This window comes from Pleurodeles waltl, chromosome 12 (assembly GCF_031143425.1).
Source record: "Pleurodeles waltl isolate 20211129_DDA chromosome 12, aPleWal1.hap1.20221129, whole genome shotgun sequence".
Classification (NCBI taxonomy): Eukaryota; Metazoa; Chordata; class Amphibia; order Caudata; family Salamandridae; genus Pleurodeles; species Pleurodeles waltl.
The window spans coordinates 203,032,897-203,048,322 of record NC_090451.1 but is presented as its reverse complement, the minus strand read 5'-3'; the positions used below and the strand labels follow the sequence as shown (position 1 = coordinate 203,048,322).

Sequence of the window (15,426 nt, the reverse complement as noted above, 5' to 3'; positions counted from 1 at the left end):
TAGCAGTAATTAACTATCAGGACATGTAAAACACACTAATACATGTCTTACCTTTCAAATACACTACACCCTGCCCTTGGGGCTGCACTGGGCCTACCGTAGGGGTGACTTACATGTAGTAAAAGGGAAAGTTTGGGCCTGGCAAGTGGGTGCATTTGCCAGGTAGAAATATCAGTTTCCAACAGCCCACACACACTGCAGTGGCAGGACTGAGACATGTTTACAGTTCTACTCATGTGAGTGACACAATCAGTGCTGCAGGCCCACCAGTAGCATTGCATTTACAAGCCCTGAGCACACATGGTGCACTATGCTAAGGACTTACTAGTAAATCAAATATGCCAATCATGGATAAACCAATCACAAATACCATTTAGACAAAGAGCACTTGCACTGTAGCCCTGGTCAGTAGTGGTAAAGTGCCCAAAGTCCTAAAACCAGCAAAAACGAAATTCCGCATAGGATCAAAAACAGGAGATCAGAAGTAAAAAGGCTGGAGAAACCAGGCTAAGAGCTGACAGGTCTAACTGAAATGCTGATAAACTCACATCACTGTCTCTTATGTATAATGCACACAGCAACTCTGAGGCACAATTTGGTCCGACAAATTTCAAATCCCTGCTAATATGTTGCCTGAAATGAATTCTGTGTATTAGAAGTAAGGAAGCCTGCCCCAGTACATTGCTGATTTAGTGTATAGTGTGCACTTTTCAAGCAATAGATATAAATAAATGGGTCAGTTTGCATACTGTATCTTCCTAATTGATTTGCCAGCTCTACAGTGGGCACATCAACCCACTGAGTGTTCTTACTAGCTGCATTATAAATTGTCGATATCCCTGGTTATTTTATTCCCCGTCTTGAAGGATGCATGTGTAATTTACAACAGCAAATGTTATGATCTGCAGTGAGGTGTCGGGGTGTTGTGTATGTAGGAAGTCTGACTGATTGCTGACCATTGGAGGTAGGGCACCATATCACTCGTCCTGTTTAGGGTGGACAGACTGATGTCCTATTTTTTTCTGTTTGTCACCACCAGGAAAAACATGGTGGTCACAGAGAGGAAATCTAATGACCTCACACCAAGGGGAATAAAGTCATAGTGAGGGGCTCATTTGTTACTTGTTTATAAATTTTAAAAAACCTTCCACTTTGGAACGGCGGTGATGCCTCTGAAGGTACAGAGATCACTGAGATCACTGCTCGGCCGGCAGTGATCTCTAAACCCGAAGAGCATTAGTCTGTCAGGGATGGGTGATGTCCTCCATCAACCAGACTGACAGACTACCACCTGCCAAACTCTAAATCAGGCACTTGGTATTGTATTTGAGCATTTATATTGCACTTTATCTCATTGTGGGGTGCCAAAGCACATTTTCAGATGAGTGGCACGCTAACGCTATGCCTGGGGGGGTAGGGGAGGTTGTGTGGCTAGAAGAGTGCTGTATTTATTGCCACCCTAGGTGGGAAGCGTTTTTGTGTTGCGCATGAGTGACAAGAGAGGTGCTGCCCTCAGCTGGTGGAGTAGGAAATGAGAGATAGGCACACAAAATGTATTTGTAATAAGCTGGCAGGTATAATTTACTCTGCAGGCCCCATGTTACGTTTCACGGTTCCTATTTTAAAAGAGGCAAAGATTTACCTGGATGGTCTGTAGCTTGTCCTTCGCCTTAGAAGAGAAAAGTGAAAACGCTGGATTTTGACTTTTGTTATTAGTTCTTTTTAGTTATGTCTAGCAGTATTACTTATTTTCAGAGTGTTGTGTGGCAACATAAGGCCTCTTCAAAGCGCCTGGGCTGTTTGGGGCTGAGAGAGTAAATGAAGAAATATAGTAATTAAAAATAAATCCTGTCCAGTGGAGACTGCCTGTAAAATAAGATTGTGAGTTGTATATCATTTACCGGTTTGTGTAGTCATTTAAGGTACGTTCAGGGGGTACACGAGGACATTGTTGGTTCTTTAATTATTTTAAAGTTAGAAGACGTGGCAATACCTAACATTTTAAAAACAAGTTAATTTAGGCTGCTGTCCATTTTACTTTTTCTTTCCATTATTTGTATTCTAGCTTTTTGCCTTTCTTGCTGTTGTTTTGCCTTAACTATTTAACTTAGGCCCTATGCCCAACTTGCCCCAGAAATCAATTTGCTCACAGCATAGCCTCCTGTCCCCTGGGTCTAGGGTTTGACTGTCCCTGGGCCGCAGAGATCATTCAGGCTTTTGTTTGCTGTGTCTGTAACTTCTGCCTGAAGTGCAGCCTCCCTTCAACATTAGCTGTTTGTTCTGTACACTGACCGTGAGCACATGTTTGAGATCCGCTCCACACCATTGTGTGAAATCCTCAGTGCTGGCGCTGAGGTAGGTAATGTGTTACTTGTGCTGTGGATTTCAGAGGGACACACAGGTCTCTGGACGAGCAACTGCCCTTGAAAGTCCAGTAGGTTGTGGCTGGGGCCTAATCAGCTGCAGGGGAGGTGGATTGGCTGATAAGGAAATCAGTGAAACCTCCAATAAGGAGGTTTCTCTAAAAGGTCGATGGGCCATTGTTACTGGCATGACTAGAGGCGTACGACTGACTGTTCTATCCCGCCAGCCTTTTGGATGCCCCTCCTTTTCTGGGAAATGTCCCTATTTTCTACAGGTCAGCGTTTTGCCAATATTTAAGTGACCCTTCCCCAGACACTAGGCATTCAGGGCCCCAAAAACTGTGCGATGAAGTGAGCGTGTTTTTTTCATTTTGTTATGGATTTTACACCGAGTTGTACAGTACAAATGCTGCTCTAGAAGAGCCACAGTGATAGCACATTTACTGGATTTGCATTGAAAAAATAAATAATTCCTATTAAGATAGGATAAATGTCAGCTTTGCTCGAATAGATATCCCGAAAATACCCATATAACTTATGGAAGCGGGTATTTAATACTTTATAATGCAGGGTATTGCCCTGCCCTTAAATAAATCCTTGGTTCTCTTGCTCCCTGTGAACGAGTATGGTTGCAAAGACGTAATGCAAAACCTATACTTCAACCTTGAACATCCCAATGTACAGCTAATAATTTGTTGCAACAACGTACTTTAGGGAGTTTAATGTAAGTCACTTTCAAACAACAGTATATTTGAGCTAATGTGCTGACCTGCAAAGGGATTCTTATGAAATGAAATCTAGCCTTGAAAAAAGGCTAACATCCTGCCATAACTTTCTCCTTTCTACGGTGCATTTCAGGACAGCCAGCTCTCTTCTTTGAGTAGCTGCCTCATTTTCTTATTACAGGTGAGTGCTGATGTCACATCTAAACTGCAAGTAGACATTTTTTATACACGGATTGCAGACTTCATTGCAATATATTAAAAACAATGCTTTCCTAAGCCACCAATTAGCTTTCACTTTTGCAGCCAATCATAAGGAGAGAGTTAAGGCTCTGGAATCCTGTTGTGGGTGACTAGATTCCTTTATCCCAGTGATCTTCTCCCTCCCACACAGTTATTTCACTCAGTATTTTGTACAAGCAGGTTAACTGTTGGGAGAATAATCAATCATAAGCTAAAGGTTAATGGTGAACAGCGTCAGAGCAAGGCACATGGTATTTAGGTCTCGTCTAAGACCGTGAGCATTCGCTGTCACATCAGTACCTTAAAAAAAAAAAAAAAAATCTATAAAGGGACTTTTAGCCAGGCCATTACTTACCATGGGTTGGATTCATTGTCACTCTTGTTTTCTTTCTTTTCATTAGTGAGTGTGTGCCTTCCCATGTTGGCTTCATGTCATCCCCATGTTTTTATTTTCTTCCCTGAAGCATGGACCAAGTACTGATTGCTGTCTTGATCAGTGTTCTTCCGCATTGCTTGCACATGGATTTTAGTCTTTTTTTTTCTTTTTCTTGGTGAGTGAGTTTTGTTTCTATGTTCCACACTGCAATGCCGCTCTATCACTTTTTTGAGGTGCTTTTATGCCTCATTGTTTTGCTGGTTCATCTAGTGTCCACTTCTCTTTCTGCTCAATGTTTGCTTTCCAGATTTCTCAAAATTTCATGTTCTAGTAAGCCGCTTTTCGCTGGCCTGTATTGTCCAAGCCACATAACACAACAAAACACTTTATTAAATGTGAATAATGTTATATGTTGCAGAATTCACTACGGGTGGGTTTATGACTCTTCCTCATTTTGGCTCCTTCCCTATAATGCTGCCTTCCTTCCCAATTTGGGAAAGCCATAGTAAGTTGCATGTTTTTAAATTGTACCACCTGGGTCATTGGTGCCTGCCTAAATGCAGGGGTACGCATGCAGTTAGCTGGTCATAGGTTTATGTCTTAACGCGCCGTGCCATACTCCTACCATAATCTACTATACAATACCAGACCATGACATACCATATTATACAATAACAGATCATAACATATTATACTATAACAAATAACAATAAGACTATACCATACAATACCAAACAATCCACATTATTTCATACTGTATTATACAATAAAAGGTCAGACCGTACAATATCATAATATGCAATCAAGTCACCCTCACCTCCCTTTACCTCAACTTCTACCCACCCCAGAACACTCAAGTCACCCTCACTTCCTTTTACCTCTAAACAACCTTCAACCCTTAAGTCACACTCGCCTCCCGTTATTTCAACTCTATAACCTTCAAATCACCCTCACCTCCTTTTACCTACCCTCGCCTACCTACACTGAGCCCTGAAATCACCTCACCTCCCTTTATCTCTACCCATCCCATAACCCTTGAGTCACCCTCACTTCACTTTAATTTAACTCTAATCACTCTATAATACTCAAGTCTCCCTCATTCCCTTTCCCCCTACCCACCTGAGAATCCTCAAGCCATCATCACCTTCCTTTACTTCTACCCAACCCTGAACCCTCAAGACACCCTCACCTGCCTTTACCTCTACCCAAATCTCAGCCCTCAAGTCACCCTCACCTCCCTTTACACTATCCCGGAGTCCTAAGGTCACCCTCACTTCCCTATGCCTCTATCCACCCATGAGCCCTCAAATCATCATCACCTCCCTTTAGCTTTACCTACCTCAGAACCCTCAAGTCACCCTCACCTCCTTTTACTTCTACCCAACCCAGAGCCCTCAAGTCACCCTTGCCTCTGTTTACCTCTATCTCCCCCTGAACCCACAAATCACCCCACCTCCTTATCCCTACACCCACCCCTGAGCCCTCAAGTCTCCCTCACCTCCCTTTGCCTCTACCCATCACTAAACCCTAAAATCACTTTTTATTAAGTTTGATAAAAGGTTTATCAAATAAAAAAATACCGACATGGTACTTACCTGTGTGCTAAAGGCTGTGAGGTAAAGGCTGTTCCCCTCAGACAGGACCCAAGTGTTCTGGGGGCACTGTTCATTGTTTTATTTCCTTTAGTATGTTTGGCAAATAACTTCTCTCTGACAGTTTATACCCTTCCTCCCACACCCTACACTTTAGGTCTCACCTGAGACCGTGCTTGCTCTGTCACTTGTGGGACATTTTGTTCACTTAGGGTGTTTAGAGCCCACCCTTTGCTTACCATTGGTTGGCTTAATCGTCACTCATTTCCTTCTCCTTTTTTCAGCCAGTGCTAGCTGTACCTCCTCTTCGTATGTTTGTCCCTAGCCTGGAGCATGACCCAAGTACTGCTTCCTTTGCACTGTGTCCTTACACTGCTTGCTGCTTTCAGAGGTACTTTTTCGATTTTACTTACACCACCTTCCTCACACATTGTTGCTTCTTAACATCCTCTTGCATTGTTACTTGTCTAGTCCATCCTTTCTCCATTGTTGCTTGCTCTCCATACCCCACACCCTCCCTCCTCATTGCTTGCCCCCTGTCTCGCCAGAAAGAAGTACCCAAAAGTCGTGCCAACATGTGTTGGGATGCTATAAAGATGCAAACAGCACTACACTCCCTGCTTTGCATGGCCTTTTTAGTGCTGTCTTCATGCATAGCAAAAAACATCAAGCTTCAGCTCAGACGTATGATAATTAAGCATTTTTTGTGACTTCCATACTAGGAAAACTTATAATTGCCCCTCACTGTCGGCACTGGCTGCATTATAGTGCTTCGTTTTTAATTTTCAGCCAAGTTGATCAGCATCTGCACTGCTGTAAAACATGGCTAAAAGAAACTGACAAACCCAATAGCTCTCCTATAAGTGAGGTCTATTGACTTTATCAATGCTTGCTCAACTGTGTAATTAATTAAGTTCAGATCAGAACAACATTCGTCCATTGCTTCACTCTTTGTCCTGCAGGTCAATCAGTCAATCAGGGATTTGTAGAGCGCAGCTATTCACCCATGAGGGTCTGAAGGTGTTGATTGGGGGTGAGGGGACTGCTACTGACCGAACAGCCAGGTCTTGACCTGTCTCCTGAAGGGAAGTAAGTCCTGTGTCTGACATAGGTGGGTGGGAAGAGTGTTTCATGTCTTGGTGGCGAGGTGGGAGAACGATCTGCCGCCGGTGGTCATTCTGTGGATGTGTGGGACGGTGGCGAGGGCAAGGTAAGCAGAGCGAAGCTGTTAGGTCGGGTGTAGAAGGAGAGCCGTCTGTTGAGGTATTCTGGTCTGGTGTTGTGTAGTGCCTTGTGAGCATGGGTGAGGAGTTTGAACGTGATTTTCTTGTTGACGGGGAGCCACTGCAGGTCTCTCAGGTGGGCTGTGATGTGGCGGGGGATGTCCAGGATGAGGCGTGCAGAGGTGTTCTGTATGTGTTGCAGTCTTTTCTGGAGCTTGGCTGTGGTTCCTGCGTAGAGGGTGTTGCCGTAGTCCAGTTTGCTGCTTACGAGGGCTTGGGTGACCGTCCTTCTGGTTTCAGTGGGGATCCATTTGTGGATCTTCCAAAGCATGCAAAGGGTGTTGAAGCTGGAGGAAGAGAGGGCATTGACTTGCTGGGCCATTGATAGCGATGAGTCCCAGGTTGCATGCGTGGTCGGTGGTTGTCGGTGCGGTTCCCAGTGTGGCAGGAGTCGTTCCATGCAGAGGGGTTGGAGGCGAAGATGAGGACCTCAGTTTTGTCAGAATTCAGTTTCAGGCAGCTGTTCTTCATTCGGCGATGGCCTTCATTCCTTCGTTAAGGTTGGTTTTGGCAGAGGCGTGGTCCTTGGTGAGGGAGAGGATCAGCTGGGTGTCATTGGTGTATGAGATGATGTTGGTGTTGTGAGATCAGGCAATGTTTGTGAGCGGCACCATGTACACGTTGAAGAGGGTCGGGCTGAGGGACGATCCCTGGGGTATGCCGCAGAAGATTTTGGTGGCTTCAGAGTGGAATGGAGGGATGCTCACTCTCTGAGTTCTGCTGGTGAAGAAGGAGGTGATCCAGTCCAGGGCTCTGTCGCTGATACCTGCGTCGTTGAGGCGTGTGCGTAGGATGTGGTGACAGATGGTGTTGAATGCGGCCGAGAGGTCCAGGAGGATGAGGGCCGTGGTTTCGCCATTGTCGAGTATGATCTTGATATCGTCGGTGGCAGCGATAAGTGCAGTTTCGGTGCTGTGGCTGCTGCGGAATCCGGATTGGGACAGGTCCAGAGTGTTGTTCTCCTTGACGAAATGGGTCAGTTGTTTGTTGACAATGTTCTCGATTATTTTTGCCAGGAAGGGGAGCAGGGAGATGGGCCGGAAGTTCTTGAGGTCCTCTGAGGTCCGCCTTGAGTTTCTTGAGGAGGGCGTTGATCTCGGTGTGATTCCAGCTCTCCGGGAAGGTGGTGGTCGCAAAGGAACTGTTGATGATCTTCCGCAGTTGGCGTGCGATGACGGAGCTTGCTTTGTTGAAGATGTGGTGAGGGCAGGAGTCGGATGGTGAGCCAGAGTGGATGGTATTCATGTTTTTGATGGTGTTGTTGACGTGGGTCCAGGAGAGCAGGAGGCTGTTGGGCGATAAGTCTGTGGTGTAGGTGGTTGACAGGGAGGTCTAGGTATTGAAGCTGTCATGGATGTCTGGGATCTTGCGGTAGAAGGTGGCTAGGGAGTCGCAGAGGTCTTGTGATGGTGGGATGTCGTTGATGTTGGAGCTTGGGTTGGAGAGTTCCTTCACGATGTTGAAGAGCTCCTGGTAGCTGTGTGCATTGTTGATGCGTTCTTTGACTGCGGTTCTTTTGGCGGTTCGGATTAGTTGGTGGTGTCGGCAGATGGCGTTCTTGAAGGCTGTGTGGTTGTCCGGTGTCTGTTCTTGGTGCCACTTTTTCTCTAGTCTTCGGCCTGTTTGCTTGGATTCTTGGGAGGTCGGCGGTGAACCAGAAGGCCTTTCTGTCTGTGCGTCTGTTAGAGGGTTTCTTGATCGGGCGAGAGTGTTGGCACAGTTGTCGATCCATTGCCTGAGGTTGTGGCCTGCTGTGTCGTTGTCGGCGGTGTTGACATCGACACAGCCGTCACAGAAGGTGTTCCACCTACTGTGATGGCTACCCTGAGAGCAAAGTCTTCCTGAATGTTAAAAATAACGTACAAAAATGTCTTCATGTCCCGATTTAATTTACAAGAAACAGTCCAAAAATAATAACTGTGTTTTACTTAAGTGTGCATGCAGGGTCCTGAGTGTGCACATTGCAATCGAAAATATGTACCTATGCTAAGTGTAAATACTTCACCACAAATGTGCAATTTATTTAATATACCTGGCACACTTTTTTGTGTCTGTTCTCAGCAGTCCACTATCTTAAATAGAAACTAATCTTTGATATATAAAATATAAGTTAAATATGATTCCCATCATCAAGATCTTGCAATCATGCTGTTTAAAGCCCTTTAAGCAAGACTGCAGCAAAATAATGTTATTCTAATCATGTTTTGCAAAGAGTGTCGAGGAATCCTTGGTTGACACTCTTCCAAAAGTACTTCTGGGCTTTTGTTTGTACATTTCTGTACCAAAGCTGGAAATGTGATATTTGGATACTGCAATTCACTTCTGTTCCTAGCTGGTTGCCTGTTCTAAAATCAGAATATGGATTCTGTCTTTTATTTGCCTTTATTTGCTACTTTCTTTTGAATTACTGCATAAAAGATCTCTATTTGCTCCCTCCCTTTGGACCCTTCCTTTTCCAGATCATGTTTTAGTTCTCACCTACACATTGCATGTACTGTGCTGCAAGACATAAGGTACACATCGCCATAGTAGTTCTAGGCCCTCAAGGGAACTGCTTTGTATATGGATCAGGTGCATCGCCTTTGGAATGGCAAAGGAGCGTCACCCCACTGGCTGAGCCATCAGCTATAAAATAAAACAATATTTTACAACTGTTTTGTTTTTCAGCTGCTTGCTCAGCCAGCATGTGCAGGGAGGGGTGGGGCTTGGACGGGGGAGGAGGAGTGGAGTGCACTAACGCGCATGTCAGTTTGGCTGGCTGTGCTGGCCAAACTGACATGCGCACTTAGGTTTCTCCAACCCAGCTGTATTGCACAGCCGGGTTGGAGAAACTGCACAGACCCCAGTGCACTGACTGAGCGGCAGACTAAGCTGCTCAGACCAATCCTGACGTTGCTCTCATGCTAGGTATAGCATGAGTGCATCATGAGGAATGCAAGAGCGAGCCTGTGCTGCTGCCCCAGGGACTCTGGGACACCAGGAGAGCAGAGGAGCAAGGCAGCAGGCAGCTGTGGCGGTGGAACGGTAAGGTTTTAAAAAAAAATATTTATATTATTTTATTTCACCCCCCTGCCGTTTTTCTCTGCCCACACCTCCCCTTGAGAATTGCAGCGGCCACCGCTGATATGAATGTGCTCCTCGTGAAAGAGCAGAATGTAATCGCTCAGAGTGAAGTTAGCAATGGATAAAGTGGGTTGATTTACTGCCCAATGTTATATACCATAATGGAAGGAAGAACGTATTTAAATGACACAATAACAATCAAATTGATGGAGAGGGCTGGCTGAAAGCCCCTAGAAGTAAGAATATGAGCTAAGTTCTTTTGATTTTACTAAATTTCTATGTATAACATCGCACCTAAAAATAGAAAGTCAGGCAATCGAATGTTGGAGCAGCAGGTCTATACCATCCATTATTGATCCTGCACTTCTTCATTGTCATTAATGGAGCTATCCACATACTGTTCTAAAACCTTGTATTGACTGCTACGTCAAACGTGTTGCGTGCAGTGCACTGCTGTTCCTGGTGAGAAAACACAAGTTCTCAGTTCTCTAGGGTGAACAGGCGTTGATGCAGTCATTTCACCATTATTTGAATAATTGTGTGTGCAGAGAGACGGGTATCAAAATAAATCCTCACATTTTTCTCTCAGATATTGCTGAAGGCCCAGATGTTTCCAGTGTCTCTATACTCCCTGTTGTGTGCCAGAATGAGGCAGCACCTCCTTTCTGCTGTGGAAACCCTTGGGACAGGAGCTCTGTCATCACACGGATATCGCTGGACACTGACAACAAAGAGAGCGTCAATTACAGCACCAGAACCATAGATATCGGCCTGAATGACTCACCGCACCACAGGGCTCTGGTCACCCCGCTCAAAGACACCCTGAACAATCTCCACTTCCCATCGTCACCAAGCACAAAAAGAAGGCCAGAGCTCGAGCATTGCAAGGAAGTATCCAACAGACTCCCCAGCGTGCAGAATACCTCTGCCTCGGAGGTACCGGCAAGGTTTGACTGCTGTGACTGCCACAGGTCCTACCACACGTTTTCTGGCCTTGCCAAGCACAGGCAGCTTCAATGTGTGCTTTCGTCCCGGAAGAACTTCAGCTGCAAGTACTGCGAGAAGGAATATGTGAGCTTGGGTGCTCTCAAGATGCACATCCGCACCCACACTCTCCCCTGTGTCTGCAGAATTTGCAGCAAGGCCTTCTCCCGCCCCTGGCTGCTACAGGGACACATCCGCACACACACAGGTAAGACGGAGTCAATATGCATATATGAAACCCTATGTGTAGAGTCCTTAGCGTAGCAGAGAGAGAGTCTTTACTGGTCTGCAGTGTGTAAGACTGTTTGTCGGTTACATGACTCAGTCATAAAATGACTCAACTCTTTTTTTTTTTTTTTTTTTTTACCGTGGCGCAAAAATAGCATTTCACATCAGTGGTTGCAGTCTTATGCTGTTGTGCTACTTGATGGAAGGTTGCAGGCCAGATTACATTACAACAGTACAAAGTCTTTTGAGTGAACGAATCAAATTTAGTGATTCAGTCATCTTTTTCATTGAAAAAGTCAGTCAAGATGTTGGTTCTAAAGCCATATGTGTTTGCAAGTGTAAATAACACCTTGACCCTGAAACAGGTCTGAAGATCTCCTAGGCTGTAAGCCATCTTTTTTAAATACCTTGAGATAGAAAGGTGTCCTCTTAAGAACATTGCAGAGGTCGTGGGGAGAATGGTCCTGATTTGTTGTCTGGTTGTGTTCCTTCCACAGCAAGCTTTCAGGAGTTTCTACCAGAGTACCAACCGACTGCTAGGATCCTCTCAGCTACTCTTCCTAGCTCTGAATAGGCTTATTGTTAGCTTCTTCTTCTTCGTGGTTATAAGACTGTTTCATCCGTCACTTGTGTACTTACCTAGAGCCTTCATCTCTTATGAGAAAATGTCACAATTTCTTCTCTGCCACCTCCTTGGTGAGTTGGTTAACTCTTCAGAGAACTGTTGTTGCCTGCCTTTTCCATGTGTACATTTGTCTAGCTATTTCACCCTTGTTGCATAGTGAGTTATCCCCTTCCAGTTGGCCAAAATAATAGCTGTTCATGATCTGCACTTTATCAATCTTTACCTGTCCCTTACAAAATGCGTCACTTCTCCAATTCCCTAAAGGATCCAATTCCCTAATTCCTGCAATAAGAATGCAGATAGCAAAATCAGTGGTAACTGCAGACCGCTTGTGCCAGTCCTAGTAATCTTCACCACCTGAACTGAGGAAATTATCCCCAAACTGCACCTTCAGGACACACATAAATGTCAACTGATTTAGGCTGTACCCAAGCACGGTGACATTGTCTAGAAGTACCCTTATTGGGGTGTCCTGTGTGAGTTTTGTCATTTACCATTGGTGCCCTCCATTGTGAATAGCTAAGTTACCCCCCTTTGGGCGTTTAGGAGTCTCAGGGTGGCAAGGATGTACAGTTATGGGTTGCTAGCTCCTTCAGGGCCAGAGATGACCTCAAAGGTTATCATAGCTCCTAAGCGCTAGGTGCTATATTTCCACTAACATTGGCTTTAAGGCCAATGTTACCTTATGCAGCTTGGTTTAGGAAGGCTGATATTGGAAGCTCTTTGGCCTCTAGTTCATGGGACTCAGGTCTGTTCTCTGGGTTCCACTCTGGGACCAAGAGGTCGAATAACATGTGCCACCCCTAAAAATATAGTCTGCGACAAAAATAAAAGATGACATTTAAAAAAAAATAAAGCCCAGACACCCACCAGCAAAACAACTATGAAACTGAAAGTGATGGAGTATGTCCGGTTTTCCCTATGCAGATACTTCAAGTCAGTTCGTCCTTATGTATATCTTTGGCCAATTGTGTCTCCGGGGGGGAGTGATGTAGCCTTTGGCCAGCTCTATGTGACCAGGAGGCATCACGGAACTGCACCTTGTCAAGCACGTTAATTTGTCCAACTATTTCTCATTGCAAAACAGAGTTGTTCTGCTTGAAAAGTTTAAATTTGGCTTTGGGATTATGTGTGTGTATATACGTATTATGTGTGTGTGTGTGTGTGTGTGTGTATAGATATATATACAAACACACACAAAGGCAATTTTTTGTTGTTGTTGAGAAAACGTGTATTATATATCTATATCTAACACACTCTTTCCCATTGACCTCTTAGGACTCCCACAGGTTTTATCTGTGGCCCGATGTGTGTCCCCACTAAAATTGACTTCTAGCAGTGTGACTACTTCTTGCATGCGCAGGCCCATGGTTTGACGGGCAGGTAGGGATTCCTCCTCTACCCTGGTCTCAGTGGCAAGGCGACACTACATTGCAGGATCTGGGCCATCTAACGCAGGCTTTGCCCTTTGACCCTGATCCTCCTTCAACAGTGTCAGACCGAGAACACTGAAATGCAAGTACCCACATTTTTGGGGAGGCTACAAGAGGAGCCAAATAAGGAACCAGTGCCAGTGTGCTCCTCGATGCTGCAGTGCTATGGAATTAATAAGAAGCTAAAGAGCTGCTGTATCGCATGGGTCTCCAAAAGGTCTATCGCGGACTACCAGTAGCTCTCGGGCTACTTCAGGTTAGCTCACACATGCTAATTACCTGTCAGTTGGTTTGACAATAGGCAGCCGCTCAAATGCTAAGGCAGCCACTTAACAGGGAATTATCATGTGCAAGCTAATGTGAAGTAACCTTAGAGCTACTGGTAAGTCACGATCGACCTGTTGGAGACCCCTTTGACCTAAACGCTGACTTTAGATTCTGTAGATTCTTAAAACAAAAGTTAAGGGAAACTTGTATTCTGGCAGAAAATACGAGCCCATGCAGTGTGCCCTCTTTTTTAGGTTATACTATTCGCATATATGATTCTATTGTGCCAATCCCAATATCCATGACCTCGTCAGTCATTCTATAACCTGTAGCCCCATTCCTGCAAAATGTGGAAGACAGTCAATATCAGTTATCTGTTGTTGCTGTTGTTGATGTTTGCTTGTGTGATGTTAGTCGTGTATGTTCAGTTTAAAAGTGTTTTGCGTAGCTAAGTGAGACAGTAAGTTGTGTCTTGGGAGATCTCTGTAGCATTTTCTGTGTGTGGGTGGCTGTGCCAAGGAACTCCTGTTTTTCCAGCAGTGACTGGTTGGTTGATGTTCAGCAGCAGTAAGGTAATGTCTATGCAGCACAGTCGGTGTTCTCATGCAGTGTTGTGCCCTTGGGTGGAGTGTTTATCCTAGATTCAAGTGTTTTATGGTGTGTTCACTGTGTTTTGTGACTGTGCAGTTACGACAGAGGTTTGACAAACACATGGTACTGGTGCAAGCCTTCTGTCTGATCTGTATGTTGAAAAAGACCATTTCCTGTTCTGTTTGTAACAATGATACATCCCGGTATTGTGGAGTGGAGAGTGCAGTTGGGAATCCAATGAAAGTCTGATCATGGTAGACCGGGCTTATGTTGTGTTCCTGGTGATTTATAGTGTACTGATTCTGAATGTGGATTATGAGTTTCATGTCTTGGTCTTTGGTGAAGTATGCGTCCCTCAATTTTTCATTTATCTCAATCAGTTGTTCTCTTTCCTTGCCCCATGCGAGTGTCTCTTCTGCCACCCCCCTAAGACCTCTTTCCCCTCCCTACGTCAATAGAGCCCTTGAAGCAAAAGATACAAGTGAAGGGAGAAATTCTGCATGTTTTGAAGCAAACGATTTGAGAGAAGATTATACTGCTTTGCTGTCAAAATTAACTTCGAGTAAATCTATGCACAGCGGAAAAGTACAGAAACTTCACAAGCTTTATGAAGGACAAAATCTAGAACTTTCGCGAAACTTTACTGAGAAAATAAAATTATGCAGTCCCCTGCCTATTACAGAGGATAGCTCTTACAGTCCACCTTCAGCTTTCTGAAACTTCCCATAGTAGGAGTGTGCTGGTCCTCTTTCTGATGGAGTGTTATAACATTTTTCCATCCACTGGGCCATCCCAGTAGGCTCAGTCCTACCCATCATGCAAAGAACTGCGCTCCTATTGTCATCCTTGACAAAGCAAACCAATGTTACAACGATTGAAACAATCTGGGCAAAGGAGCGACTAGTATCTGATTTTGAAAAAACACACTATAGACCACAAGAAGCCCTTTATAAAAGTTTTGGTAAGCTCCACCCAAGAATTAAGCACCCTTCACTGGTTTCCGTTGGCCTTCAGTGAGTTAAGTTGTGCATTTCAGGATCCAAGCTCGAGTGACGTATATTTTCTGGCCTAATGGGATCATTTAGGCCACCACCTGGTGGAATCCTAATGCTGCTGCCTTACCTTGCCTTATGGAAGTATCCGCATTTCTGGCAATGCTGGCTAGTTATAGTCTGGTGACCTTCTCGGGTTCAGCTCTGTGTTGATAATGCGGGAAGGTATATTCTCTAACCAGAAATCCCTTTTCTGGCTCATTGACATAGCTTAATAGGGTCCAAATCCGGCTTGGTTAAACCTACTTGACATTGTGTATATTACCAGTTTATGCATAGTGATATGCTGATGATCTCTGCTAGAGTGACTAAAAAGTATTTTTCGCAAATTAGCAGGGTATGCAAACTACCCCGATGAGTGCCATGAGTGCGACAATATTCTTAATTTCGAACAGTCCTTCAGAACTTGACTTTTTTTTATTGAATCCTAGATCTTGTTTGTTGGTTTTACTTTTGTATTTCTCTTACCTTTCCTTCACTCTTTCTCTGCTCTCTATATTTGTCATTCCTAATTCTTTCTGGCTTTTTGTTGCATCCTCTTTGGATGCATGTGTTTATTATATAATATATTGCTTTTCTGATTGTTACATTTCTGCTGTCGCAT

The 15,426-nt window shown here is 44.6% G+C and overlaps 1 protein-coding gene across 3 annotated transcripts in view; it reads left to right on the top strand.

Moving 5' to 3' along the window:
• Nucleotides 1-15,426, top strand: part of SNAI3 (snail family transcriptional repressor 3) — a 32,765-nt gene that overhangs the window by 12,596 nt on the left and 4,743 nt on the right. For 2 of the 3 annotated variants that reach the window (XM_069217639.1, XM_069217637.1), the window contains exon 2: nucleotides 10,232-10,834. In XM_069217639.1, coding sequence (XP_069073740.1) covers nucleotides 10,232-10,834 — 603 coding nt within the window. Of the gene's footprint in view, nucleotides 1-5,591; nucleotides 5,688-10,231; nucleotides 10,835-15,426 lie in introns of those variants that run through there. The other variant, XM_069217638.1, reaches the window with a different exon arrangement.